The sequence below is a fragment of the Rutilus rutilus genome (genome assembly GCF_951802725.1).
Source record: "Rutilus rutilus genome assembly, chromosome: 13".
NCBI lineage: Eukaryota > Metazoa > Chordata > Actinopteri > Cypriniformes > Leuciscidae > Rutilus > Rutilus rutilus.
The window spans coordinates 6,608,389-6,635,478 of record NC_140218.1 but is presented as its reverse complement, the minus strand read 5'-3'; the positions used below and the strand labels follow the sequence as shown (position 1 = coordinate 6,635,478).

Below are 27,090 nucleotides of genomic sequence, written 5' to 3'. Positions count from 1 at the left end.
GTGCTTTCATGCATTTTTAAAAATGTATGTAATATATGAATTGAACACTAATGATAATAATACTAGGCCTTCATGTTTTTTGAGCATCAAATCATCATATTAGAGTGATTTCTGAAAGATCATGTGACTCTGAAGACTGGAGTAATGATGCTGAAATGATCACAGGAATAAATTACACTTTACTATATATTCACATGGAAAACGGTTATTTTAAATTGTAATCATATTTCACAATATTACTGTTTTTGACAAACAGGTTTATATATATATAGGATCCTACTGTATATACATATATATTAATTTACAAATCGAAATTCACTGAAAGTGAAAACCCCTAAATAAAACCTGTAAATAAATATTATTATATTATATTATTTTACATTATATTGCATTATATTATATTACATTACATTACATTACATTACTATATTATAATATTATATAATATTATATAATATTATATTATATTATATTATATTATATTATATTATATTATATTATATTATATTATATTATATTACAGTGGTTCTGATTCCACTGTTTGCCACGCCCACACCGAGCTACTGGTCTCCTGATTGGTGAATATCCCACGAAGGGGCGTGTCTGTGACCAGCGTCAGTCATCGGAATCGTCTCCACTGACGCCAGTCTGAAACTGTTGCTGTTGTCGCGGGTGGGTTGATGAGGTTCACATACATCAGTGCGTTTGAGGATGTGAGTGTTTTATACCGCGTCCTGGTCTCCGGAACGCGTAAGTAAACACGACTCGTTTTTCTGATTCCCTTCGATTTATTATTATTATTTGAGTGGTATCATATGCGTGGTTTGACTGCAGCACTTTGGCATGCTGTTTTACTGCGGCTCTGACAGTGTTGTGGTGTTCTGTGTCATAATTACAGTCTGTCAGGGCTGATGTGGGTGAAGTGCGTGGTTCAGATCCGTGTTTCTATGTGCGCGTGACTCCCACGCAACGCGAACCCGCTCAATGCGACGCAGAGACACAGAAACACACGCAAACCGCGAGATGCGTGACTGAGTCTGGCAGTGCATACATGACCGGTGCATTAGTCATATATGAACATATGAGCACATCAACACATAGGTACTGTCATATTTACACTCTTAAATCACTGTTGTACTGCTGTTGCATGCCATTTTACTTCAAAACAGGGTGCTTTTTTCAATTACTGGTACTTAAATACTCCTAAAACACTCTCTCACAAGTGAAGTGAATTTGGTTACTACAGTACACTCTTAAAAATAATATTGGCATCTATGAACATGAACAATCTTTAAAGGGATAGTTCACCCAAAATGCTTAAATGTGAATAACAGCCTAAATTAAATCTCATTTTACTGCAAAACAGGGTGTTTTTCTCAATTACTGGTACTTAAATACTCAAACACTCTCACAAGTGAAGTGAATTTGGTTACAGTACACTCTTAAAAATAGTATTGGCATCTATGGATCCATGAACAATCTTTAAAGGGATAGTTCACCTGAAAATGCTTAAATGTGAATAAAAGCCTAAATTAAATCTGTTCATCATATAAAGCGATTGAGTTTCTTCAGAAAATTGAGTAACCGTTCAATTCATGCATGTTAGTTTTACGATCTCTTTATGAACTTTTTTGAAGCATTAAAGTGGTAGTTGTGTAGCTGTCAATGGAGGGACAGAGAGTCGTATGGGTTTGGAACAACATGAGGGCGAGTAAATAATGACAGATCTTTCTTTCTTTTTTTCATTTAAAGAATCACAAAAGGTTCTTTATATTGGAAAATGGTGCTTTTAACATATCCTTCACACAAGAACTTCTTTAAAGAATTGTTCACTAAAAGGTTCTTTGATGAACCAAAAAAAAAGGTTCTTCTCTCACATTACTGCAAAAAAGTATTACATTTTTTTTTTAAGAGTGTAATGATGTCCATCAGTGAACATACATGTATAATTTTCATTTAAAATATTTTTTACTCAGACATTTTCACCAAATCATGTATTGTGCTACTGTTTAGTAACATATATTTTGATGGAAATTACATTTTAAACACTTTTTGCATTAGAAAACCCTGTCTTGGTGAGACTATTTCCATAGATAGTATTTTATGTATCCTAAATGCACATAATTAAATACTAAATAATTAATAATTAAATTAAATTTTCACATTTTTTGCATAATTTGACATTTTGAGGAAATTCAAGATCTTGGATGAGGGTAAAACAATAAAAATCTCCAGATAAGAGGCATTTGATGGTTAGAAGTTTACAAGACAGTTTCAATGTGAACTTTATATCACAAAAATAAAAAAAGCTATCCACTGGGACATAAAGGTGACCTATGTTTAAAAAAAAAACACTTTTTAATATCTATAACTCAAATCTGACATAGTCACACATTTGTCTGCTACTAATTACAGTTGTGTTGTAATCTACTCTATAATGGTGTAAATGAATGGGTTGCTGTGCCAATTAGTGCAATGACATCTCTAGTATTTTACAGTAAAGTTTGACGCTTGCAACGACAAGGTCTTGGGTTCGATTCCCAGGTATTTGCATGAACCTGACAAAATGTTTACCATGAATGCAATGAAAGTTTTACCACATCTAGACGGTTTCTTCAGTGATTTAATAAATGTAGCTCGTCTGTAACCGGTGTTATGATGAGTTAATGTCTGATGAAGATCTTGAGAAGCTTTGGCCTTCATCATCACGAGTGTTCAGTTTTTGAGGTCACGCTGACCTTGTTTACATGGAAAAGGACAGAAATCATTGTTTCTCTTCAGCTCTTAGCTCTGTTACAGGCAAAAACTGCATTTAATTGCTAATTTGCGTTAAGTTAAAGGTGACGTGTCTTTTTATTGCTGTGTTGAAATACTTTTTTGTATCCAAGCTCAATATATAAACCGTTCGTAAGTTGATTCCACTGAAAGTGCTTTCAGATCTACGACCAACCCGAAACTACAGTTATTGACTCGACCAATGGCATGAGTTTGGGGGCGGGACTATCCGTTTGGCTGACCAATGGCAGATGAGGGGAGTGTCCAGGAAACCTGTTTGAAACGGTCATCGTTTTTAAAGCTTTAAAATGCAACGTTTAGCCAGTAAAATAAACCGTTCTCACACATAAAAACACGCTTTAACACGATGCATGCAGTCTATGTTTCTGTTCTGATTTCAGAAGGTCGTCACTATATTCAGTTCAGAAGGTGTTTATAGTATCAGTCTCTTTCTCTCTGTCTCTTTTCCCCTCGTCCTCCTTACATGTTCTCATTTTGTGCGTCTGGGGACTGAACCCAGAAACACGGTGAGTTTGTACGGCGGATCAGGAGTGTCGTCCAGGTGGATCGGCTTTAAACCCAGCTGAGAAGAGTCTTTGTTTGACTCTAGAAGCAGGAACAGGCTGAACGGCCAAATCTCCCTGTTTTTCTTTAATCTGTATTGCCAGATATTTGGAGCATTTATTTATCTATGAATTGATATATGTAATATTTTGGGCAAATTCTATTTATTTATTCATGTATTTATTGGTATTGGCAGATATTTGTAAATCCAGCTAAATTTATTTAATTTTTTAATCTGTAAAAAAATAATTAATTAATCTGTATTGCCAGATATTTCTAGCATTTATTTATTTATTTATGAATTTGTATTGGCAGATATGAAATATTTCGGGCAAAATGTATTTTTTCTATTCTTTAACAGTATTGGGAGGTATATCGATCCTCTTCCCCAAATCTGCGGCGGATTCACGGCCTGATGTGTTTGTGCTGTAAGAGCCGGTCTGCTATTTCTGACGTTTAAAGGCTGACGGCTGTATTTTTAGCTCTTTTCAGAGAGGCTTGATTGAATTAGTCCGAGTCCAGAGCTCATATGCAGTGAAAAACAGGCTGCTTTGGCATTTTTATTTGTTCATCTGTGTGTGCGCATGAGGAAGTGACAGCATGACCTCCGTTGAGCTCTGAGCTGTGCCATCCACTCTCTCAGAAAGACTCATTAAGGCCAAAACACATTTCTTAATGTAACTTAAACTTATTTTAACTGTAAATACATTTTTAGTCCTTGAGAACTTTTTGAATAAACCATTTTAAATGCAAAATGCTTTTTTAATCCAATTGATCAACTAATCCATTGTATGTTTTAGCCCCTCCCCTCTTTTCTTGATCACCTGACTTCATTCTTTAAAGGGATATTTCACCGCTGGAAAGATGAAAGTGTATTTTAATGGGGTCATTTATGTAGTAGAAATGTGAAATTATTTTAGAAGTTGGTGCCTTCTAGACCGAGAAAAGCCAGAAAATGTATTTTTGGCTCGTGGATGAAAGACTACAACTCCCAGAATGCACTTGCTTCGCTGCCCTACGAGGCCACTCCCAAGCCACGCCTACCGGTTACAGAGGGCAGTGTCGGGAGAAATGATACAGCTAGGCTACTAGTCGACTGGAAACTGAAAAGACGGCGTTTTATCGTGAGATCCCCCTATGGGCGGGTTGAACACATGCGGGACGAGCTCCTCCTACTGGCTGGAGTCTCTCGCCCCTGGACAAAAAAGCCTCAGATGACGCAAAAATCGTCATTTTGCATCATCTGAGTTTTTTTCCCAGACACACTATACAGAAATCTCTCGTCTAAGGGGGACATGAGGGATGGAAGCACAGTCACTCGAAAATACTACCGGGTTTCCACTGATACAAAGCTTAATGCTAATCGGTGAAGGATGCCTTTAACGCCCAGTTTTCCATTGTTAAAAAATCAGTCTGAATAACGTACTTTTTCTGATTAATTAACAGGTTTCACAATTTAAATGGGTTTTGTAAATAGTCGGATTGATTTTTGAATCTCGTTAAAAAAATCTTTATTCAAGTAATTTTGTTAAATGTTACATTTTTTCATATGCCAAATTCCCTGATCATGTTTATATATTCAATCTTTGATCACATTCTGAATTAGAAAATCATTATAATGCAGTTCATTATTGGTCGCTTGACAGACGCAAAATGTTTTTGAATGATCAGGTATAAACAATATATATCGGTTACTGGGTGATATATGTGATTTATTTCTTCAATTATTCATTTATTTGTTTGTGTATTTATTGTTATTGGCAGATATTTGTTATTTCCAGTTACATTTATTTAAGTTTTTATTTAATCGGTATTGCCAGATATTTATTCATTTATTGGTAGATATTTCAAGCATTTATTTATTTATTTATTTATGAATTAGTATTGGCTGATATGTAATATTTTGGGCAATATGTATGTATGTATGTATGTATGTATGTATGTATTTATGTATTTATGTATTCATTCATTCATTCATTCATTCTTTAACCATATTGGGAGATATTTGATTTTAGTCACATTCCACAATTAAAAATCATTATAATGAAGCTGAATGTAAATTATGAGAAATAAAAACGAGTATTTCACCTCAAAAGAGCATTGAGCTTCTTATAGTCTTTAGTTCATTTGTCACTTGACTGAAGCAAAACGAACGAATCGTTCATAAACGACCAATCACTAATGCGAGCTTCATCTCATGTTGAGGTGTGTGTGTGTGTGTGATGTTGTTGGTGTGTTTGTTTTCCTGATCCGTGTTCTCAGTGTAATCGCACTGATGTGACATGTCTGTCTCCCCCCCTGAGTCCCAGACCTCACGTTCATCACTGATTTGTTGGCGTTTTGGTCTAAAGTGATGATATGCACAACTCTGTGCCAGCGGAAACACACGCTCACACACAGACGAAACATAAAGACGTCCATCTGTTTGTGTGTAGTGCACGTACTGAGACCCAGAAAGACCAAATGGAGACTTTAATTTTACATGAGATGCTCCAGAAAAATCACATTCAGTCTTGAGTCGAATGTTTTCCAGTTATTAATGAAAGACCTTTTTTTTTTGGCACCAAATAGAATTGCAAAAATAATGATTGTGTTCAAACAGGTTATCAGAAGGGTTTTTAGTCTCCAGTCCTTAATGATCTATATTAAAACATTGATATAGGAGAATTTGTCTCCTGATGTTTAAACACGCCAGCAATCTCACATTAGTTTAGGTCTTATGGTTTTTGGCCGCCATATCTCAGCAGCATCAGAAAAGCATAGAGAGATCTGTTCATGTTTGCAGTTCCCTTTGGTGCTGTTCTCCACTAATACAGCATCTAGTCAACAAATTAATTGCTGTATAATGATATGAAAACACATACGGTAGTGTACTGTATAACATACTGTGTGTTTTAAATCCGCATCTGAAGTGCAACGCAGCCTCACGTGTCAAAACAAACTCCACGAGGCGTCAGTGATGGTTTTATTTGGCCTCTAGAGGGCGCTCTCATACTGTATAATGATATAAAAACATGTACGGTAATGTACTGTATGACATACCGTCTGTTTTAAATCTGCATCTGAAGTGCAGCACAGCCTCGTGTGTCAAAACAAACTCCACGAGGCGTCAATTATGGTTTTATTTGGCCTCTAGATGGCGCTCTCGTACTGTATAATGATATGAAAACACGTACGGTAATGTACTGTATAACATACCGTCTGTTTTAAATCCGTATCTGAAGTGCAATCCAGCCTCACGTGTCAAAACAAACTCCACAAGGCGTCAGTGATGGTTTTATTTGGCCTCTAGAGGGCGCTCTTGTACTGTATAATGAAATGAAAACACGTACGGTAATGTACTGTATAACATACCGTCTGTTTTAAATCCGTATCTGAAGTGCAATCCAGCCTCACGTGTCAAAACAAACTCCACAAGGCGTCAGTGATGGTTTTATTTGGCCTCTAGAGGGCGCTCTCGTACTGTATAATGATATGAAAACAGGTACGATAATGTACTGTATAACACACCGTCTGTTTTAAATATGTATCTGAAGTGCAGCACAGCCTCGTGTGTCAAAACAAACTCCACGAGGAGTCAGTGATTGTTTTATTTGGCCTCTAGAGGACGCTCTTGTACTGTATAATGATATGAAAACATGTACGGTAATAGGGCTGGGACGGTTACCGCATTACCGCAATACCGCGGTCACGTGATGCCTACCGCGGGTCTGAGCTCGTCACCATCATCACCGCAAAAAAAAAATAAATACAAAAAAATAAACACTGGCCTTCACATGTGTTCACGTTGTGTCTAATGACATGGATTCATTGATTCTAATGACATGGATTGTGTCTAATAACATTGTGTCTTACATGGATTCAAGGTTTTCTAAACAAAACTTATCATCAAAAGATGGAACAAATCCGACCTTTCGCAAGTTCGCAAGTTGTTTCATGACACATAATAACATTCCATTCGTAGGCTATTGACTATAACCCCTTATTTACACTCTGTGGCGTGTTACGGCTGCGACGCGGCTACCGGAGCTGATCGCGCCCACTCTAGTCAATGCTTGTGTTTACAACAGCCACGATGCGGCGCGTTTCAGAAGCGTCTCTCAGCGCCGCTTCGATAAAGATAGGCGCCTAGTCTATTTTCGACGGACGCCGCGTCCAAGCCGCACCGTAAATAAATAAAAAAAGTAAAAGCAGGACCTCAGCTTTTAATTGCACGTGCTTATTTAACAGAATTCTCTCACGTGAAGACCGCACTTGTCCACCCTCGCGGAGTCGCGGCAAGTGCACACTCACAGCACCAGAGAGTAATCTTGACGGCACTAGAAAATGGATAAGTAGGCTACATAATCAAATTCACAAATATTACACCATTTAAACATTATTAAAAATACATAGGCTACTGAGTTACTAAAACAATATTTGTCAAAGAATACACTTGTATGTTCACAGTTTGAACGTTCTTGTTTCCATTTGTTTAATTTCAAGATCTGAGGTGAATTATCCATTGTTGCTTTTACAGCTACAAAGCTGGAGCACTAAACAATATTCAAAGTCACATTGCATGCTTTTAACATTAAATAAAGCACATAAACACTACCTGAGATTATCATTTACACACTTTGTTTGTTGTTCCAGCCGCAACGTCGCAGAAAAAAAAAAACTGTGGGAGGGTGGGAAGGGGGGTTGAGGTTTAAAGCGGTTTACCGCAATACCGCGGGAATTTCTTGCTTTTCAACCGCGGTAAGAAAAAATCCATACCGTCCCAGCCCTATACGGTAATGTACTGTACAACATACCTTCTGTTTTAAATTCGCATCTGAAGTGCAGCGCAGCCTCGCGTGTCAAAACAAACTCCACGAGGTGTCAGTGATGGTTTTATTTGGCCTCTAGAGGGCGCTCTCGTACTGTATAATGATATGAAAACACGTACGGTAATGTACTGTACAACATACCTTCTGTTTTAAATCCGTATCTGAAGTGCAATCCAGCCTCACGTGTCAAAACAAACTCCACAAGGCGTCAGTGATGGTTTTATTTGGCCTCTAGAGGGCGCTCTCGTACTGTATAATGATATGAAAACACGTACGGTAATGTACTGTATAGCACACCATCTGTTTTAAATATGTATCTGAAGTGCAGCACAGCATCGTGTGTCAAAACAAACTCCACGAGGAGTCAGTGATGGTTTTATTTGGCCTCTAGAGGGCGCTCTCATACTGTATAATGATATGAAAACACGTACGGTAATTTACTGTATAACATACCGTCTGTTTTAAATCCGCATCTGAAGTGCAGCGCAGCCTCCCGTGTCAAAACAAACTCCACGAGGCGTCAGTGATGGTTTTATTTGGCCTCTAGAGGGCGCTCTCGTGCTGTATAATAATATGAAAACACGTACGGTAATGTACTGTATAACATACCGTCTGTTTTAAATATGTATCTGAAGTGCAGCGCAGCCTCCCGTGTCAAAACAAACTCCACGAGGCGTCAGTGATGGTTTTATTTGGCCTCTAGAGGGCGCTCTCGTGCTGTATAATAATATGAAAACACGTATGGTAATGTACTGTATAACATACCGTCTGTTTTAAATATGTATCTGAAGTGCAGCGCAGCCTCCCGTGTCAAAACAAACTCCACGAGGCGTCAGTGATGGTTTTATTTGGCCTCTAGAGGGCGCTCTCGTACTGTATAATGATATGAAAACACGTACGGTAAAGTACTGTATAACATACCGTCTGTTTTAAATATGTATCTGAAGTGCAGCGCAGCCTCACGTGTCAAAACAAACTCCACGAGGCGTCATTGATGGTTTTATTTGGCCTCTAGAGGGCGCTCTCATACTGTATAATGATATAAAAACACGTACGGTAATGTACTGTATAACACACCATCTGTTTTAAATATGTATCTGAAGTGCAGCACAGCCTCGTGTGTCAAAACAAACTCCACGAGGAGTCAGTGATGGTTTTATTTGGCCTCTAGAGGGCGCTCTCGTACTGTATAATGATATAAAAACACGTACGGTAATGTACTGTATAACACACCATCTGTTTTAAATATGTATCTGAAGTGCAGCACAGCCTCGTGTGTCAAAACAAACTCCACGAGGAGTCAGTGATGGTTTTATTTGGCCTCTAGAGGGCGCTCTCATACTGTATAATGATATAAAAACACGTACGGTAATGTACTGTATAACACACCATCTGTTTTAAATATGTATCTGAAGTGCAGCACAGCCTCGTGTGTCAAAACAAACTCCACGAGGAGTCAGTGATGGTTTTATTTGGCCTCTAGAGGGCGCTCTCATACTGTATAATGATATAAAAACACGTACGGTAATGTACTGTATAACACACCATCTGTTTTAAATATGTATCTGAAGTGCAGCACAGCCTCGTGTGTCAAAACAAACTCCACGAGGAGTCAGTGATGGTTTTATTTGGCCTCTAGAGGGCGCTCTCGTACTGTATAATGATATGAAAACACGTACGGTAATGTACTGTATAACATACCGTCTGTTTTAAATCCGCATCTGAAGTGCAGCCCAGCCTCACGTGTCAAAACAAACTCCACTCTGCATATCGGTTATTGGGCAAATATTAAATGCTAATAATCTGTATCGGTTATAAAAAAAAAAAAAGGCAATATTTTACATTAATGATATTTCAGATATTTTTTATTTCTTTGTTTTACAATCTCTATTGGAATATACTTGATATTTATCAGGCGATATGGACTCTCTCTATAGAGAACACTAGCATGCTGTCTAGTTGAACTTCTTAAATGATGTCCCTGTAATCGCAGGTGTTTTTGATTCTCAGTGTGTTCTGGACACGTCGAGTCTCGTTCTCCTTCAGTTCAGCGTGTCGTTCTTTAATGGCTCTGAATATGCTTCTGCCATGCACTATTTATAGCCGCATCCTAATTATCTGTGACCCACACGCGCACAAATACTTAACTCTGCCGCCACACATGAAACAGAACAAACCGCCTCTGAGGAAACATTTGCTCCTTTTCGAGATGAAATAAGATTGTGCTGATGTTGGTTTAGGATTCGTTGTTTTGTTTTGCAGAGCATTTGGTGAAACTGGTAAACAATCACATAGCAACCACCTAGCAACCACATAGCGATGCATCTTTGAAACCATTTGGTCAGGTTTGAGTTGGACAGCAGATGCTGGTTTACTGATCCCAGTAAAGATGTTTGCTAAGAGTCTGCATTGTTGAACCGATTATCTATCTATCTATCTATCTATCTATCTATCTATCTATGCAGATATTTTATGTATTTATTTAATCGGTATTGTCAGATATTTGATATTTCCGGCTTTATTTATTTGTTTATTTGTTTGTTTGTTTGTTTGCTTGTTTTTTTTTATTTTATTTATGTAATTATCGGTATTGTCTGATATTTGATATTTCCGGCAATATTTATTTATTTAATTACTTATGTAATTATCATATTGACAGATATTTGATATTTCCGGCTTTATTTATATATTTGTTTATTTGTTTGTTTGTTTGCTTGTTTTTAATTTTTTTAATTTATGTAATTATCATATTGACAGATATTTGATATTTCCGGACATATTTATTTGTTTGTTTGATAATTTGTTTATTTATTTACTTATGTAATTATCGGCATGTACAGATATTTTGATATTTTTCTGGTAATATATTGTATATTTATTTAATTGGTATTGTCAGAAATTTTATATTTCTGGCAATATTTAGGCTTATTTATTTGTTTGTTTGCTTATTTGTTTACTTGTGTAATTATTGGTATTGACAGATATTTGATGTTTCCTGTAATATTTATTTATTTGTTTGTTTGATTGTTTATTTATTTGTTTATTTATCTAATTATCGGTATTGACAGATTTTATATTTCTGGTAATTGCTTTATTTGTTTATTTATTTGTTTACTTATAAAATATCTGTCAGTACCGATAATTATATATTTCTAGCAATATTTTTATACATTTATGTAATTGGTATTGTCAGATATTTCCAAAATGTTTATTTATTTATCTATTTACTTATGTAATTATCGGTAGTGACAGATATTTTATATTTCTAGCAATATTTTATACATTTATGTAATTGGTATTGTCAAATATTTAATATTTATGGAATTCTTTTCTTTCTTTTTTTTGCTTATTTGTTTATTTATTTATTTATTTACTTATGCAATTATCAGTATTGACAGATATTTAATATTTTTGGCAATATTTCATTTATTTATTTGATTTGTATCGTTAGATATTTCAAAAAATATTTATTTAATTAATTATTAGGTAATTATTAACTAATAGGTGTCAGAAATGTGATATTTTGTGCAATATTTATTAATTAATTTAAATTGTATTGGCAGCTATGTGAGATAGACCCTAGATGATCTCCGTGGGGTTTGAACATCTGTCTTGTGTGTTTCCTCAGGTGTGTGTGCTGACAGACATCATCATGCTCAGAGTCTCTCGGTGATCCGGTCCATCCCATGATTCCACAGCAGGCCGCCCCATGCCAGCCCGTAACCACGGCGACCGCGCGGGCCGTTTGAGTGGATGAGGAGCCGGCCTCCAGTGATGTGATGCACAGGTTTGAGGTTCTTGGGATTGTGGGGGAAGGTCAGTACCGTCAGTACCGTCACACCAGCTGAAAGACAAGCTCAAACAATGCGTTTTCAACTCTATTCTCTAAATCTGAGTGTTGCTGAATGAAAGCGATCACAGTCTGAAGAGCCTGATGGGGGTCGTGTTTTCACTCAGACAAAACTGTGCAATTATTGTCTTTTTTATTTTGGCAAAATAATATCCTGGCATGAAAGAAAACTCAAAACTGCACAGTGGTGTCTGTCTGCACTAGGAAAATGTTGGAAAATAGAACATTTGTATATAAAGCAGAATTTACTGTACATATACACACAGATTTGTATACAAATTTTCTATTTTGTATAAAATAAAATGCTTATTAAATGCATTAAGGGGTCATACCATCTTTTATATATATATATACACACACCAAAAAGATGGTATGACCCCTTTATAATGCATTTAATAAGCATTTTGTTTTGTTTTGCTCATATATACTACCGTACTGTATTTTACTGTGAGGAGGCTGAGACTTCTATCAAAAACATTTTAAAAATCTTAGCGACACCAAACGACAGTGATGTAAATTATATTTGGTCAAAGTCTTTATATTTATCTTGAATGTTTAATTTTTAAAGCTCTCGTCATGAGTTATGAATGTGTTGGAGCGCTAGTCTCCGGCGGCTCTGTGTTGTAGGGGTGTGTGTGTGTTGAGGTGTGTGTGAAGTCCACTCTCTCTCTCTACATCTTGAATGAGGGTGTGTAAAAGTCTCGGGGGATCAGGTTATTTTTACTCCTTCATTTCTCACACTCTCTGATGCCCCACTAACACGTGTGTGTGTGTGAGGGAGTGTGAGGGTGTGTGAGTGTGTGGGTGTGTGAGTGCGTGGGTGTGTGAGTGAGTGCATGTTATTGTGTGAGTGAGTGTCAGTGGGTGTGTGTGTTTGTATGTGTGTGTGTGTGCGCGTGTGTGAGTGCGTGTGGGGGTGTGTGTGTGAGTGAGTGTGTGCGTGAGTGTGTGAGTGAGTGAGTGAGTGTGTGCGTGAGTGTGTGTGTGTGTGTGTGTGTGCGTGTGTGTGAGTGAGTGAGTGTGTGGGTGTGTGTGTTTGTGTGTGAGTTTGTTTGAGTGTATGTGAATGTGTGCGTGAGTGAGTGTGTTATTGTGTGAGTGGGTGTGTGTGTTTGTATGTGATTGTGTGTGAGTGAGTGAGAGTGAGTAAGTAAGTGTGTGAGTGTGTGTGTGTGAGTGAGTGTGTGAGTGTGTGTGTGAGTCTGTGTGTACGTGTGTAAGTGAATGTGAGTGTGTGTTATTGTGTGAGTGAGTGTGTGTGTGTGTGTGTGTGTGTGTGAGTGAGTGTGTGGGTGTGTGTGTTTGTATGTGAGTGTATGTGAGTGTGTGTGTGAGTGCGTGTGTGTGTGCGTGTGTGTGTGTGAGTCTGTGTGTGAGTGAATGTGAGTGTGTGTTATTGTGTGTGTGTGTGTGTGTGTGTGTGTGTGTGTGTGTGAGTGAATGTGTGTTATTGTGTGTGTGAGTGAGTGTGTGTGAGTGTGTGTGTGTGTGAGTGTGTGTGTGTGAGTGTGTGTGTGAGTGTTTGAGTGTGTGTGCGTAAGTGATAGTGTGTGTGTGTGTGTGTGTATGTGAGTTTGTGTGCGTGAGTGAGTATGTGTTATTGTGTGAGTGGGTGTGTGTGTTTGTATGTGATTGTGTGTGTGAGTGAGTGAGTGAGTGAGTGAGTGAGTAAGTGTGTGTGTGTGCGTGCGTGCGTGAGTGTGTGTGCGTGCGTGCTTTTGTGTGTGTGTCTGTGTGTGCGCGTGAGTGCGTGCGTGAGTGTGTGTGCGTGTGTGAGTCTGTGTGTGCGTGTGTGAGTCTGTGTGCGTGCGCGTGTGTGAGTGTGTGTGAGTGTGTGTGTGTGTGTGCTTGTGTGAGTGCGAGTGTGTGTGTGAGTGCGTGTGCGTGCGCATGCGCGTGCGCGAGCGTGTGCGTGTGCGTGTGCGTGTGTGTGTGTGTGCTTGTGTGAGTGCGTGTGCATGCGCGAGCGTGTGCGTGTGTGTGTGTGTGTGTGTGCGTGTGTGTGTGTGTGTGTGTGTGTGTGTGTGTGTGTGTGCGTGTGTGTGTGTCCTGCTGTGTGTTCAGCTGTCAGTAGATCAGTGTCTTCTCTCTCTCTGTTGGCCGTCAGTCGTGTGTAATCTCCTCTCATCTGTTCTCTTCTTCAGATTCACTCGTTCTCATCCTGTCGTCTGTGTTTATCCTCTCCATGATCAATGCTAATTGAAAGCCAGTTGATTAGAGTGTGTAATATATCTCTGCCTCCAGGTGATCTACAAATGATTGTGTTTACGAGATGCGCACGTGAATGGAAACGTCGTCAGAGGGAAACTTTGGCTTTTCAATGTGGAAGTTAATTGGTTTAGATTATATTCAGCCCCTCGTGGAACTGGAACGCCTGTCACTCAAACGTTTCTACACTTCTGCCACTCACTGTATTTAGTTTTTTAAAGAGATAGCTCACCTAAAAATGACCATTCTGTCATTATTTATTGTAATAAATAAATATGTCATTATCCCATTTACACCCTCGTGTCAGTCCAAACTCTGCTATTTTAGTATGATTGATATACCATCGGTTTTGATAATATTTTGAATTAGATTTAATTTTTATATTTTCTGATTTAATTTTAATTTTGGCTAGAGGTCAAGTAAGTATTTTTTAAATATGTCTATCATCTAAATAGTTTGTTTTAATTTTTTTTAGGTTTAGTTTATTTAGTTTTAATTATTTTAGTACTGCAACTTAAACTGAATAAAAAATAGAAATTTTTAAGTTTTATTTTATTTTATTTTATTTTGTTTTATTTGAGTTAGTTTATTTTATTTAAATTAAAATGTTTTTATATTTTTTATTTTAGTCAACTATAATAACCCTAGTTCCAAATCACAATTTTATTTATTCTGTGCAGTTTTATTTAAAATAGTTTTATTTTAGTACTATTTATATACTATTATAGTCTTTATTGATATTTAAATTGGCTTTTATTGTTAATATTTTCAGTTTACCTTTTAATTTAAGTTTACTTTTGTAATTTTTATTAGTTTTTATTTTTATTTTTTTATTTTTGTTCAGTTTTAGCTTTATTTCAGTTAAACTTATTCCAGTTAATTGCCAAGGCAACATTTCTAATTTTAGTTTAATCCAAGTTTTTCATATAATATTTATATTTTGCTTTAATTCAGTTAAAACATATTTTAACACTGCTTCGATATTTTGAACGCCAGAGTTATGGACAAAATAAAAACTGATACGTTGTTCTTCGTGTGTGATCTGTGTCTCGGTTGAATGTGCTTCAGCAACTAAACAACAGTGTAGTAATTCCAGCTCTGTTAAACACATGTGACCATATTTAAATCCATTTCTGTACATTTTTCTCTTATTTAATGTTTTTAACCACACATTTTGTGTGCTGTTGATGAACGGCTCTCCTCATTTAAGTTTAAGAGGCCAAACTTCCCATAATGCTGTGTGGCAGCACGATAATGATAATTAGTTGAACTCATTATGTGCGACTGCTCTTCATTGTGTTGTGTTACTTAGGACTAAAAAAGCTTCCTCTTTAGTCAAACGGAGTCCTTATTAGATGTTCTCCTTATTCAGGAAAAATGGAGATGAAATGCTGAAACTGTTGCGCCTGTAAAAGCGGGTCACAGTTCCACTTTTATGGCCTCGTTTTCTTGTTGTGTGTCTATTCCAGCTCTGGAAAAAGCAGGTTAAGCTAGATCTGTCTTGAAGATGAGCTGGTTTCACTTGATCATCGAGATTCACTGCCTTGCAGAAACCGCTCATTCCTCCTCAGCTGATTGGCTGAGGAGAGTGTGTCTCTCCTCAGCTGATTGGCTGAGGCTGAGGAGTGGGCGGGGCTTGGCAATGATGCGTAGTTTACCAGCATCACGTCTTTATTGCACATTGAGTTGAGGAGTTGCTGCCGATTATTTCACCGCAAGACATTCACAGCACTGGTGTGTGTGTGTGTGTGTGTGTGTGTGTGTGTGTGTGTGTGTGTGTGTGGGTGTGGTGTGGGGTGGTGGTGGGGGGGACGTGAACGTGATTTATGAGTCATTTCAAATCACTTTAAAAACATACTAAACATTAAAAATGCAGAACGTTTTCTGTGATGGGTAAGTTTAGGGGTCGGGTTAGTGTGTGTGTATGTGTATGTGTGTGTGTGTGATGGGTAGGTTTAGGTGTCAGGTTAGTGTGTGTGTGTGTGTGTGTGTGATGGGCAGGTTTAGGGGTCGGGTTAGTGTGTGTGTGTGTGTGTGTGATGGGCAGGTTTAGGGGTTGGGTTAGTGTGTGTGTGTGTGTGTGTGTGTGATAGGCAGGTTTAGGGGTTGGGTTAGAGTGTGTGTGTGTGTGTGTGTGTGTGTGTGTGTGTGTGATGGGCAGTTTTAGGGGTTGGGTTAGTGTGTGTGTGTGTGTGTGTGTGTGAGTGATGGGCAGGTTTAGGGGTTGGGTTAGTGTGTGTGTGTGTGTGTGTGTGTGTGAGTGAAGGGCAGGTTTAGGGGTCGGGTTAGTGTGTGTGTGTGTGTGTGTGTGTGATGGGCAGGTTTAGGGGTTGGGTTAGTGTGTGTGTGTGTGTGAGAGTGATGGGTAGGTTTAGGGTTCAGGTTAGTGTGTGTGTGTGTTCTTCTGGTCCATCTTCCTCCCGCATCAGCGCTGCACTGATGTCATGGCAGTGTGAAGTGGAGGATAAATAACGAGACTCAGAGAAACAAACTCACGCTGACGAACACGAGACCGGAGGAACGCTCTGTCGCTCTCACAGAAGACGCTGTATTTCCACTGAAACTCCTTCTCAGAAGAAATAACTGACTTCCAGTAATGATGATTTGATGAGAAATTTTTGAGTTCATATTGAAGACTTTTGATTGCAGACATTGATATCCTGAGCAGATCTGGAGACACCAGTGTTGTTATGGTTAACTAAAACTATTACAAATATTTTTTGTTAATTGAAATAGGCCTAAACTTTAACACTTAAAACTTAAACTTAAACTAAAGTTAAACACACCACTAAACACTTTAAAAAAACGTCCCTGAAACGCCTCCATCGTAGTCTTGAGTTTCTTCCGGGAACGAACACGTCACAATATTCCTCATTATAATAATTCATGCGCAGAATAAAGGGGCGGGGCCTGGTTGAGTTAGTTAGTAGTGTGTTAAACTGGTGGTTATGGAAAGGGGCGGGACATTTCCCAAACACACTCGAAGCGCTCGACCAATCACAACACACTGCTCCAGCCGACCAATCAGAGCACAGTGTGGTTTTCAGAAGGAGGGGCTTCATAGAGACAGGAAGTGAACAGAGCGTTACTGACAGACTGGGAAGAGAGGAGCCGCAACAATGGAGAATATGAGGAGAATAATCAACATTCAAGCAGGAAAACCTGTTCTAGTGGAGCCTGAACACAACATCAAGACATAATAGGTCGTCTTTAATATATAAACTGAAAATCTAAAAATAAAAGCTAATTTAAAATATTAATAAATACTATACTGTAAAAAAGATTTTTTGAAGTTGTAAATAAAACATAGTTTATTGTAGTACATTTTACAAGAAAATAGTATTTAAGAATTTCTACTTCAAAATTTCATGTTTAATTCAGTGTGTTTTCTTTTCTTTTATTATTTGTGAAATTTGCAAGCAATTTCTGAGTAAAAATGGTTTCTAGTGTATGTAGGTTTATAAATATCACTGAGAGACGTGTGAGATTGAGTCTTTTTCTCAAGAGAAAAGCAGGATTCTTCATCAGAAATCTCCATTTGCTCTCCATTTAATCTCATTTCTGTCTAATTGAGATATTAAAGCTATTTAATGTCTGATTTTTCTTCAATGCTGAAGTAAAAATCATCCTGATCTATAATAAATGTCTTTTCCTTTTCATTATTCATGACAGTGAAGTTATCAAATCTTAACATCTTATTATGTCAGAATATGAAATGGTGGCTCCATCATCGTTAATCATATGAATCATCTTTTTTTGGGAGCAAAAAAAAAACACTATGCTTTTGAGTTCTTCTTTACGGTTAGGGTTATTTATATATATATATATATATATATATATATATATATATATATATATATATATATATATGCATAGAAAAACAAAAAGCTCACAGAAAACAGCATACATAATCAGTTATTAATATTTTGTTGGTTCTATCTTGTTTTTGCATGTGATCGTCAGCGAGTGGATCTCTGAGCTGAGTGAGTGAGTGAGTGGAGGCGGGGCTCATTTGCATATTCATAGAACCTCGTTTACTAAATGAGGCAAGGGTGTCGAGTTACATTCAAGCTATTTAAAGGCATGAAGATTTTTTTTTTCCAGGGAAGAAACACTTAAATATGTCATTTTGGTGATCAAAGATGAGTTTTAAGGGATAAAATTATTGACTGCAGGGAGACACTTATGACACACAAGTGTGTGTATTTGATTGTTCAAGCCCAATAAGGTGGCAGAAATAACTCATTTCAGGACTCACACACTCTTCATGCGTCTCTCGATCAGAAACCATCTCACACCGCGCACATATAGCACAATGAGTCTTTCGCTGCTTACTGCACTTCAACGGTTAAAAATTTGGGATGCATGATATATCAACTACTATATCGGTATCGGCCGATATATGTTCATTTTTAATGTTATCGTTATCGGCCTGATAAGAAAATCTGTCCGATATATTAAAGCCGATAAATAATGTATTATTTCCTTCATCTGAGACACTTCAGATGCGCGCTGTTCAACATGATGGGTTTAAACAGCTTGAAATATGATTGGAGAAAAAAGTGCAACATGTACAGCGCAAATCTGTCATATCGGCTACATAAAATTAAAACGAGAACATCATAATTGTGTGTTTGGGCCATGGATTTTAATAGTGAGACTTTTGTTTTTGTAATCAGGTTAAAATTAAAAAATAAATTGGATTTCGATTTATCTGGCAATATATCGGGTATCGGCTTTCAAATATAAAGAATTATCGGTTATCGGTATTGGCCAAAAATATGGGTGCATCCCTATTAAAAATCACATGTTTTTATACAGCAATGCTTAAAAACGCTCACAAAACGATAAGCTTTCGTGACCGAGGAGCACAGCACTAACCCTAACCCTAACCCATCCATTATACTGTTACACGTGCCTTTTCTTTCTCAACTCTTTACATTCACTTAAAACATATCTGACTGTACTTGCATGAATACTCACCAAGACTGGCATTTTAACATTATTTTGTGTGTATTTAAATGCAATAAGCAGCAAAAAATAACTCAATTTAGTACTGAGGGGAGGCTTTATGTGCCGCACTTTGGGTGTTTGAGCACAAATTTATACTCAATACGCGCAATCTATTCACGCCCTGTAACTGCAAAAATATTAATCCGGAACAAATGAATGGAGTGAGTGAGGAGAGGCGGGTTTGGGTGTCACTCTCTGTCTGAGAGAGAGAGAGAGAGAAAGCACTGGTATCATGTTTATTCTGCGGAAAATGAGTATCGCACGCATTTCAGATATTTTAGTATCGATATGCATCAAAAAAGTCTATATTTTTGACCACACTACACTCACGTGATGTTGCTGTGCTCCTCGGTCACGAAAGCTTATCGTTTTGTAAGCGTTTTTAAGCATTGCTGTATAAAAACATGTGATTTTTAATAGGGATGCACCGATATGAACATTTTGGCCGATACCGATAACCGATAATTCTTTATATTTGAAAGCCGATAACCGATATATTGGCCGATAAATCTAAATCCAAATTTTATATAATTTTAACCTGATTACAAAAAACAAAGTCTCACTATTAAAATCCATGTCCCAAACACACAAATATGATGTTCTCATTATAATTTTATAAAGCCGATATGACAGATTTGCGCTGCTTTAAAGTGAAATTATGAGTTATTATTAACAATATCTATATTTTCCCCATGGTTTCAACGTCAAAATTGTGGCCTGTGAAAATGCTGAGTGGCTCGTAACTTTGGAAAACCACAAGCCACAGTGTTTGCTGTGTCTACCAGTGTATCGCCCACCCCATCATGACCTCAATATTGACCTTAATAACCGAGTCGCCCTAATATACTCTATAAGAGCTGTGTAGCTCTGGACATCGAGCAGGCTGTGGTAAACGTGATTCTGAGCTTGTTCTCGGATCTGTTGTTCGGATGAGCTCAGATCCTGCGGGACTGTAGATTTGTGCCAGAGATAGAGCCAGAACCCATAAACACCTGCGTGCCAATTGTCGGATTGTTTGGGCTAAACGCGCTCATATGAGATTTATAATGAATTGGCCCGATTAAACGAATGTGTGTTGGCAGCGATTTGTTCCTCGGTTGCGTCCCGTCCCGAAGGTCTTAAGAGAAAACAAGATGTTCTTGCGGTTCTCTTAACGTCTCTCTCTCTCTCTGTCAGGTGTGTAAATCAATGCCTCGTCTTTCTCCGTCCTCCTCCCTTCAGTCCCTTCAGTCGCTTCATTCATCAGACACAAAACGCTCAGGGTTTTGTTGGACGGAGGTTTTGGCTCGGCTGATGAACCTGCTGAGAATCGTGTGTACAAAGACAGGTAGAACTGGGTGAAAGTTTGAGTAAAACCTGTTTGTTTCTCTCTCTTTCTCTGGCAGGAGCTTACGGTGTCGTCCTGAAGTGCAGACACAAGGTACGAGCTCACTGTTGTTCTCTGGAGAGACTTCAGATCACGCTTTTATGCACACATCAAGTCATTTCATGTATTTCAGCTCATTTGCAGCCTTAAATGATTTTTTTTTAAAGAAATTAAAGGATTAGTTCACTTCAGAATTAATATTTCCCGATAATTTACTCTCCCCCACGTCATCCAAGATGTTCATGTCTTTCTTTCTTCAGAAATGAAGGTTTTTGAGGAAAACATTGCAGGATGTTTCTCCATATAGTGACTTCAATGGGGTCCAACGGGTTGAAGGTCCAAATCTCAGTTTCAGTGCAGCTTCAAAGTCTCTACAGGATCCCAGTCGAGGAATAAGAGTCTTATCTAGACAAACCAGCGGCCATTTTATACAAACAAATAAACATTTATATACTTTTTAACCACTAATGCATCGTCTTGCACGTAATTACGTTCAAAGGTCACGCGTGTTCCGGTTCAGAAATGTAGGATAGGGTGAAAAACTTGTTGTTTTACCTTTTATTTATTTATTTATTTGTCTATTTGTAAATGGCGTTAGACTTAGTCTTTGAATGTTCGCTTTGTAAACACTAGGTCGGTACTTACGCCTATGTCACGCTTGACCTTTCAACGTGATTACGTAATGTGTGGCGCATCACAGCTAGCGCAAGGCGAGCATTAGTGGTTAAAAAGTATATAAATGTTTATTTATTGTATAAAATGGCTGATGGTTTGTCTAGATAAGACTATTATTCCTCGATCCTGTCGAGACTTTGAAGCTGCACTGAAACTGAGATTTGGACCCCATTGAAGTCACTATATGGAGAAACATCCTGCAATGTTTTCCTCAAAAAAACTTAATTTCTCTTCGACTGAAGAAAGAAAGTCATTAACAGTAAAATAAATAGTAAATTATTAGGAAATTTGAATTCTTAAGATCAAATCCTTTAAAAAGTGTAATAATGGAATAAAGAGTTTTAAATGTTTTTGTTTAAAGTCTCTTCTGCTCATCAAGGGTGGATTTATTTGATCAAAAATACAGTAAAAAAAAGTGAAATAATATTTCTATTTGAAACGGCTGTTTTCTATGTGAATATATAGTATTTAAGTATAGTATATAAGTGTAATTTATTCCTGTGATCAAAGCATCATTACTCCAGTCTTCAGTGTCACATGATCCTTCAGAAATCATTCTAATATGATGACTTGATGCTCAAGAAACATTTATTATTTCTGAATCTGATTTCAGAGGAGATTTATATTTACTGATAACATAAACTGATTTTTTGCTGTAGTTTCCATGTGTTGAAATGGTCCCGATAGTAACAGGTTTCTGTTGAGTGTCCGTGATGTGACATATGTGCGTTTATCTATTAATATCTCCTCCGGTTATATGAGCAGAGCTGGTCCGTATCCCCGCGGCCGTGAGACAGATGGTCCTCAGCCTCGATCTGTTAACACACACACACACACACACACACACACACACACACACACACACACACACACTCTCTGACCCGAACACACTCGGTTCACTCCATCTGCTGCTCTCACCTGCAGTCTTTTCCTGTTGGACGATGCGATTCTCTCTGCAGTTCATGCTTTACAATCACACTTCAGCTTTACTGTTGCAGAGAAATGTGTGTTGATTTCTGATGTGTGATGTTTGACTGTACATTTGTTTACATTAATGGAAATTGTTTGTTTATACGAACCCTAAATGTTGCAATCCGATTCAGATATTCCTATATTACACCATTTCCAAACAATTCTTCAGTGCATGAGCAGTTCCCAGTTGCCACATTCAGATCAAATTTGATTTATTTATTTATTTATTACATTTGACTTATTTTAATTTCTTATAAAAAATGTAAATTAAATAAAATATTTAAAAAAATCTTTATTTTAATCATATTTATAATTTATTGATATATGTATTTCAATCAAATTTGACTTATTTAATCATTTTTATTTTAACCAATGTATTTTTTTTAATCAAATTGGATTTTTTAATCATTTTTTTTTAATTCAAATGAATTTTAATCATTTTCTTTTTTGAATCAAATTTATTATGTTTATTTATTTATTTCAGTCAAATTTGACTTATTTAATATTTTGATAAAATTATTTATTAATTTTTCTGTCAAATTTGACTTAATCAATATTTTTATTTTAATCAAATTTATTTATTTATTTATTAAAATCAAATTTGACTTATTTAATCCGTTTTTTTTTTAATTGAGTTATTCTAATCTTTTTGATTTTAAACAAATGTATTAATACAAGTATGTGATTTATTAGATTTTTTAATAATGCATTAATATAGTTTAGCCTAATCTCATTTTTATTGCTTATTTGTTTATTTTGCATATTTTTCCATTTTTTTCCCAGCTTTTCCCCTGACCCCAGTTGGAAAACCCTGTTCACTGAGAATGCACTTACTTTCCATTAAGTTTTGCATTATATTACGTTATTTAGTATATTATTATTGATTATTATTATTATTATTGTAGCTCAATTTTTTGAGTCGATCAGATTATTTCTGATCACCCTTTCAACCTGATTGACTGAAGTGTTTACATGAAAGCTTTTCCCTCAATCCCATTATAAAGGGATTATTTAAGTGCATGTAAGCGTATAGTGGTCTGTGATGCTCTTGATTTTCTGTTCTCATGAGCACTCGCCGTAAAGCAAAACTCCTTCTGTAATATAATGAATATGTGCAGTTTGTATATTGCTTGCGTGACATTAAACCAGATCTGCAAATGGCCCTTCTAAGCCCAAAATGTGCACAAGTGTATGAACACAAGCTGTTCTCGCTGTGCGTGATCGCACTGAAATGTATCAGCTCAAGCATATAGCGGTTAACAGTGTAAACGATCTTCTTCTACAGTCCAGATCAATATGTGTGTGTGTGTGTGTGTGTGCGCACTGCTGCACCTGGCCATTGACATGAAAGAGACCCAGCCAGAATAAAGGGAATTATCCGCTGTATAATTCACACTGACTGTGATCTACTGCCAACACACACACACACACACACACACACACACACACACACACACACACACACACACACACACACACACACACAGTTAATATAGCCTCAAACGCTGGGCCAGTGCATTGCAAGCATGCACTCTTTTAAAACGCACTTCACATGTGATTGTGCATCACCGTAAATGTCACGCTCATGTCCGCTAGATCAGGAGTTTCCAGTCCTTTACTTTTAATCATCTCGCTGACACTTTATAAATATGTGAAAAAATGATATGCGTTACATCATTACTCACTGTAGTACTGTACGGTTAGATGTATGGTTTATTTTCATAATTTTGTTCATTTGAATCATATTTGTTATTTTTCAATATTTTATTTATTATATAATTTTGTTAATTTACTATGCAAATTTTTTTTTTTTTACATTTATTAGATATGATAATTTTTTTTTTTTTTTTTTTTAACAAATGTATTATTTTTGTTTTAAATAAATATATTAGTAATTTTTATATAAATGTGTAATTAATTAGTAATCAATTATAATGTATTTATTTATTACATTTGTCAATTAATTATTAATGAATGAATTAATTAATTATTTAAATCAGTGTTATTTATTTATTTTTTATTATTTATTTAAGATTTATTTATTAGTGCTGCCAAATCGATTAATCGCGATTAATCACATCTAACAAAAGTTTGCATACATATACATATATATATATATATATATATATATATATATATATATACACATATATATATATATATATATAGGTCTTCTTTATTGTCCCTAGAGTTAAGAGAGAAATTGGGAAATATGCTTTCTGTGTTAGAGCCCCTCGTGACTGGAACAGCCTTCCTGCATACATTCGCTCGCTTACGTCTTTTCCTCTGTTCCGAACTGCTTTGTTGACATATCTTCAGAATACTTGTCTGTGTTTCTAGCATCTCGGATTTGGCATCGATATGTGTCATGTATGTTTTTATACAGTATATATATGAAAGTCAATCTGTGATGGGTGGGGTTAGTGAGAGCTTGTGTGTGTGTGCGTGTGTGTGTGGATGTGTGTGAGTGCGTGCGCTAAGGTTTTTTTTTTTTTTTTTTTTTTATTGTATTATTATTTTATTATTATTATGATTTGATTGTATCTACTCTGTTGTTCTGCTGTTTTATGTTGTTTGGATATGATCCTGAGGACCCCCATGAAAACGAGATGTTTCATCTCATGGGGTTTATCCTCTAATAAATGTTCATAAATAAATAAATATACACAAAGTTTTCCATTAGATGCGATTAATCGCTTTGACAGCACTATTATTAAATTAAATGTATACGAGTTTCTATCAAACTTTTCCCCCTTTTTGCGTTTTTCAAACAGTAATAAGTTCTATTGTCGTCACATGACATCATCATATTGCATGTTTAATTCTGTCCAGTGAGAATCTAAATCAAGTCTATCTTCTGCCCTTTTAAAACACTTACATTTATTCATTTAGCAGACGCTTTTATCCAAAGAGACTTACAAATGAGAACAATATAACTAACATGGACAACAATGTGCAAGTGCTGTGACCCTTTCACTTTAGTCTAACGTTTGTTTTAGTTTTTTTTTTATAAAGATAATATAGAATTAGAGGATAAAGTGTTAATGGATCAAGTGTTGTGAAAAAGATGCGTGTTCAGCTGTTTCTTGAAAATTAATAATTTTGTATCAAAACATCTCAGCTTTTGACAGTCCAATCAAGACATTTGTCTAAAAAAAGAAAAGAAAATTCAATCTTCTGGTTCATTCATCACACTGGAAATGGAAGATGAAGTGAAGCGCAGTGCATTGTGGGTGTTTTCTGTTGTAAATGCAGTAGATGTGCATGCTTTGATCTGATGATAACGCATCTGAAGGTTTGATTGACAGGTGTGTGTGATCGTGTCTCTGTTCACGCCTCATGTTAACATGTCGATCAGAAGCACTTTTCGTCTCGCTGGCTTCTGTAATTCCAGGTTGCGAGCTTTCTGAATCATTAGAGATGTGTGTGAAGTTCAGCGTTAGATGCCTGACTAATGTTGACGTGTTAAACTGAGTTTGTGGAGTCGTCAGGCTCCTCATCAGGTTCCTCTGGTTATGAGACTGGAGTTTCAGCAACTGACACTGATTTGCTAATTTGTAGTTTTATTTAATGTTATTTATTTTAATCTTAATATGTATTTGTTTTTATTTTGTTTATTTACGGTTTATTTATTTATTTATGTTTTGCACTATTATTCTCTAAACTTTGCAGCAGATCCCTTAAGTATCTTTTAATTTAATTATTTTAATTTATACTTATTTATTTACATTTTACATCATTTTTCTCTTAACTTTTCAGCAGATCCCCTAGTACATTTTTTTTTATATATATATATATATATTTTTTTTATATATATATTTAAATTATTTTATTTTGTATTTATTTAACTTTTGAGCAGATCCATTTGTACATTTACATTTTTTATTTATTTTTGTTTATTTATTTATATTTAATAAAAAATTATTTTACTTTTTTTTTTTTTTTTTTACTTTTCAGCAGACCCCTCCACGTCCTCTCACTCTCCCATGTTCCTCAAAACATGTATTTTACACAATAAAAAAAACAGTATTTTACACAATATTCACTTCAAAACTGTCTCTAAAAATATCTGAGTGCTGGTCGACTGCGGGTGTTTCTGATGATCTGCCAGGTTTGGCTCAGTTAACGGTCCACTGGTGTTGATATATTGGTCTATCACTGATCAGAGGTGATCAAGTTCAGCCTTTGCTTCCTTTAAGCGGTTTCTCATCTCCCACAATGCACCTGTGCTCTCCTCTCCGAGTGAGGAGGTGGTCAGCATGTATTCTTAGTTCCAGAGACGGTTCTGCTTGTGTTTCTCTGAAGGCTGTGGCTGGTGACTAACATCAGCTTATGATCAGCAGATATATCGTGCTTTGGCCTGTTTCTCTCCGATCGAGTCTTGACATGCGTCTGAGAGGATTTAACCAACATGAACATCTCGTTTGTGTGTGTTTCATTTCCCTCACCCGATGCGTGTCAGATTTAAGCGGCTCCAGACAAACCGCAGCCCTGAACACACACACACACACACACACACACACACACACACAAATTAATTGTCCATTCTTAACCTGCCATGTTGACAACCACACTTTTAAAGACGGCCCATTACGCCCTTTCTCAAAGTCTTGATGTTGTGTTCAGGCTCCACTAGAACAGGTTTTCCTGCTTGAATGTTGATTATTCTCCTCATATTCTCCATTGTTTAATCTCCTCTCTTCCCAGTCTGTCAGTAACGCTCTGGTTTCCCGAAAGCATCGTTAGCCAACTATGGTCGCAAGTTCTGTCGTTTTCAGCAGTTCAACGAGTCTGTGTTTCCCCGAAACCATCGTTCCAACGAACATTCGCAAACAGCATCGCAGAGTTGTGTGTGT

General features: G+C 36.6%; 1 protein-coding gene across 3 annotated transcripts in view; it reads left to right on the top strand.

The window, feature by feature from the left end:
• The first annotated feature begins 617 nt into the window (after positions 1-617).
• LOC311302608 (cyclin-dependent kinase-like 5) overlaps positions 618-27,090 on the top strand; it is a 71,141-nt gene continuing 44,668 nt past the window's right edge. For 2 of the 3 annotated variants that reach the window (XM_084428589.1, XM_084428587.1), the window contains exons 1-3: positions 646-750; positions 11,779-11,966; positions 20,607-20,641. In XM_084428589.1, the coding sequence (XP_084284715.1) occupies positions 11,930-11,966; positions 20,607-20,641 (72 nt within the window). In that variant the 5' untranslated portion in view covers positions 646-750; positions 11,779-11,929. Of the gene's footprint in view, positions 751-11,778; positions 11,967-20,606; positions 20,642-27,090 lie in introns of all 3 variants that reach the window. The other variant, XM_084428588.1, reaches the window with a different exon arrangement.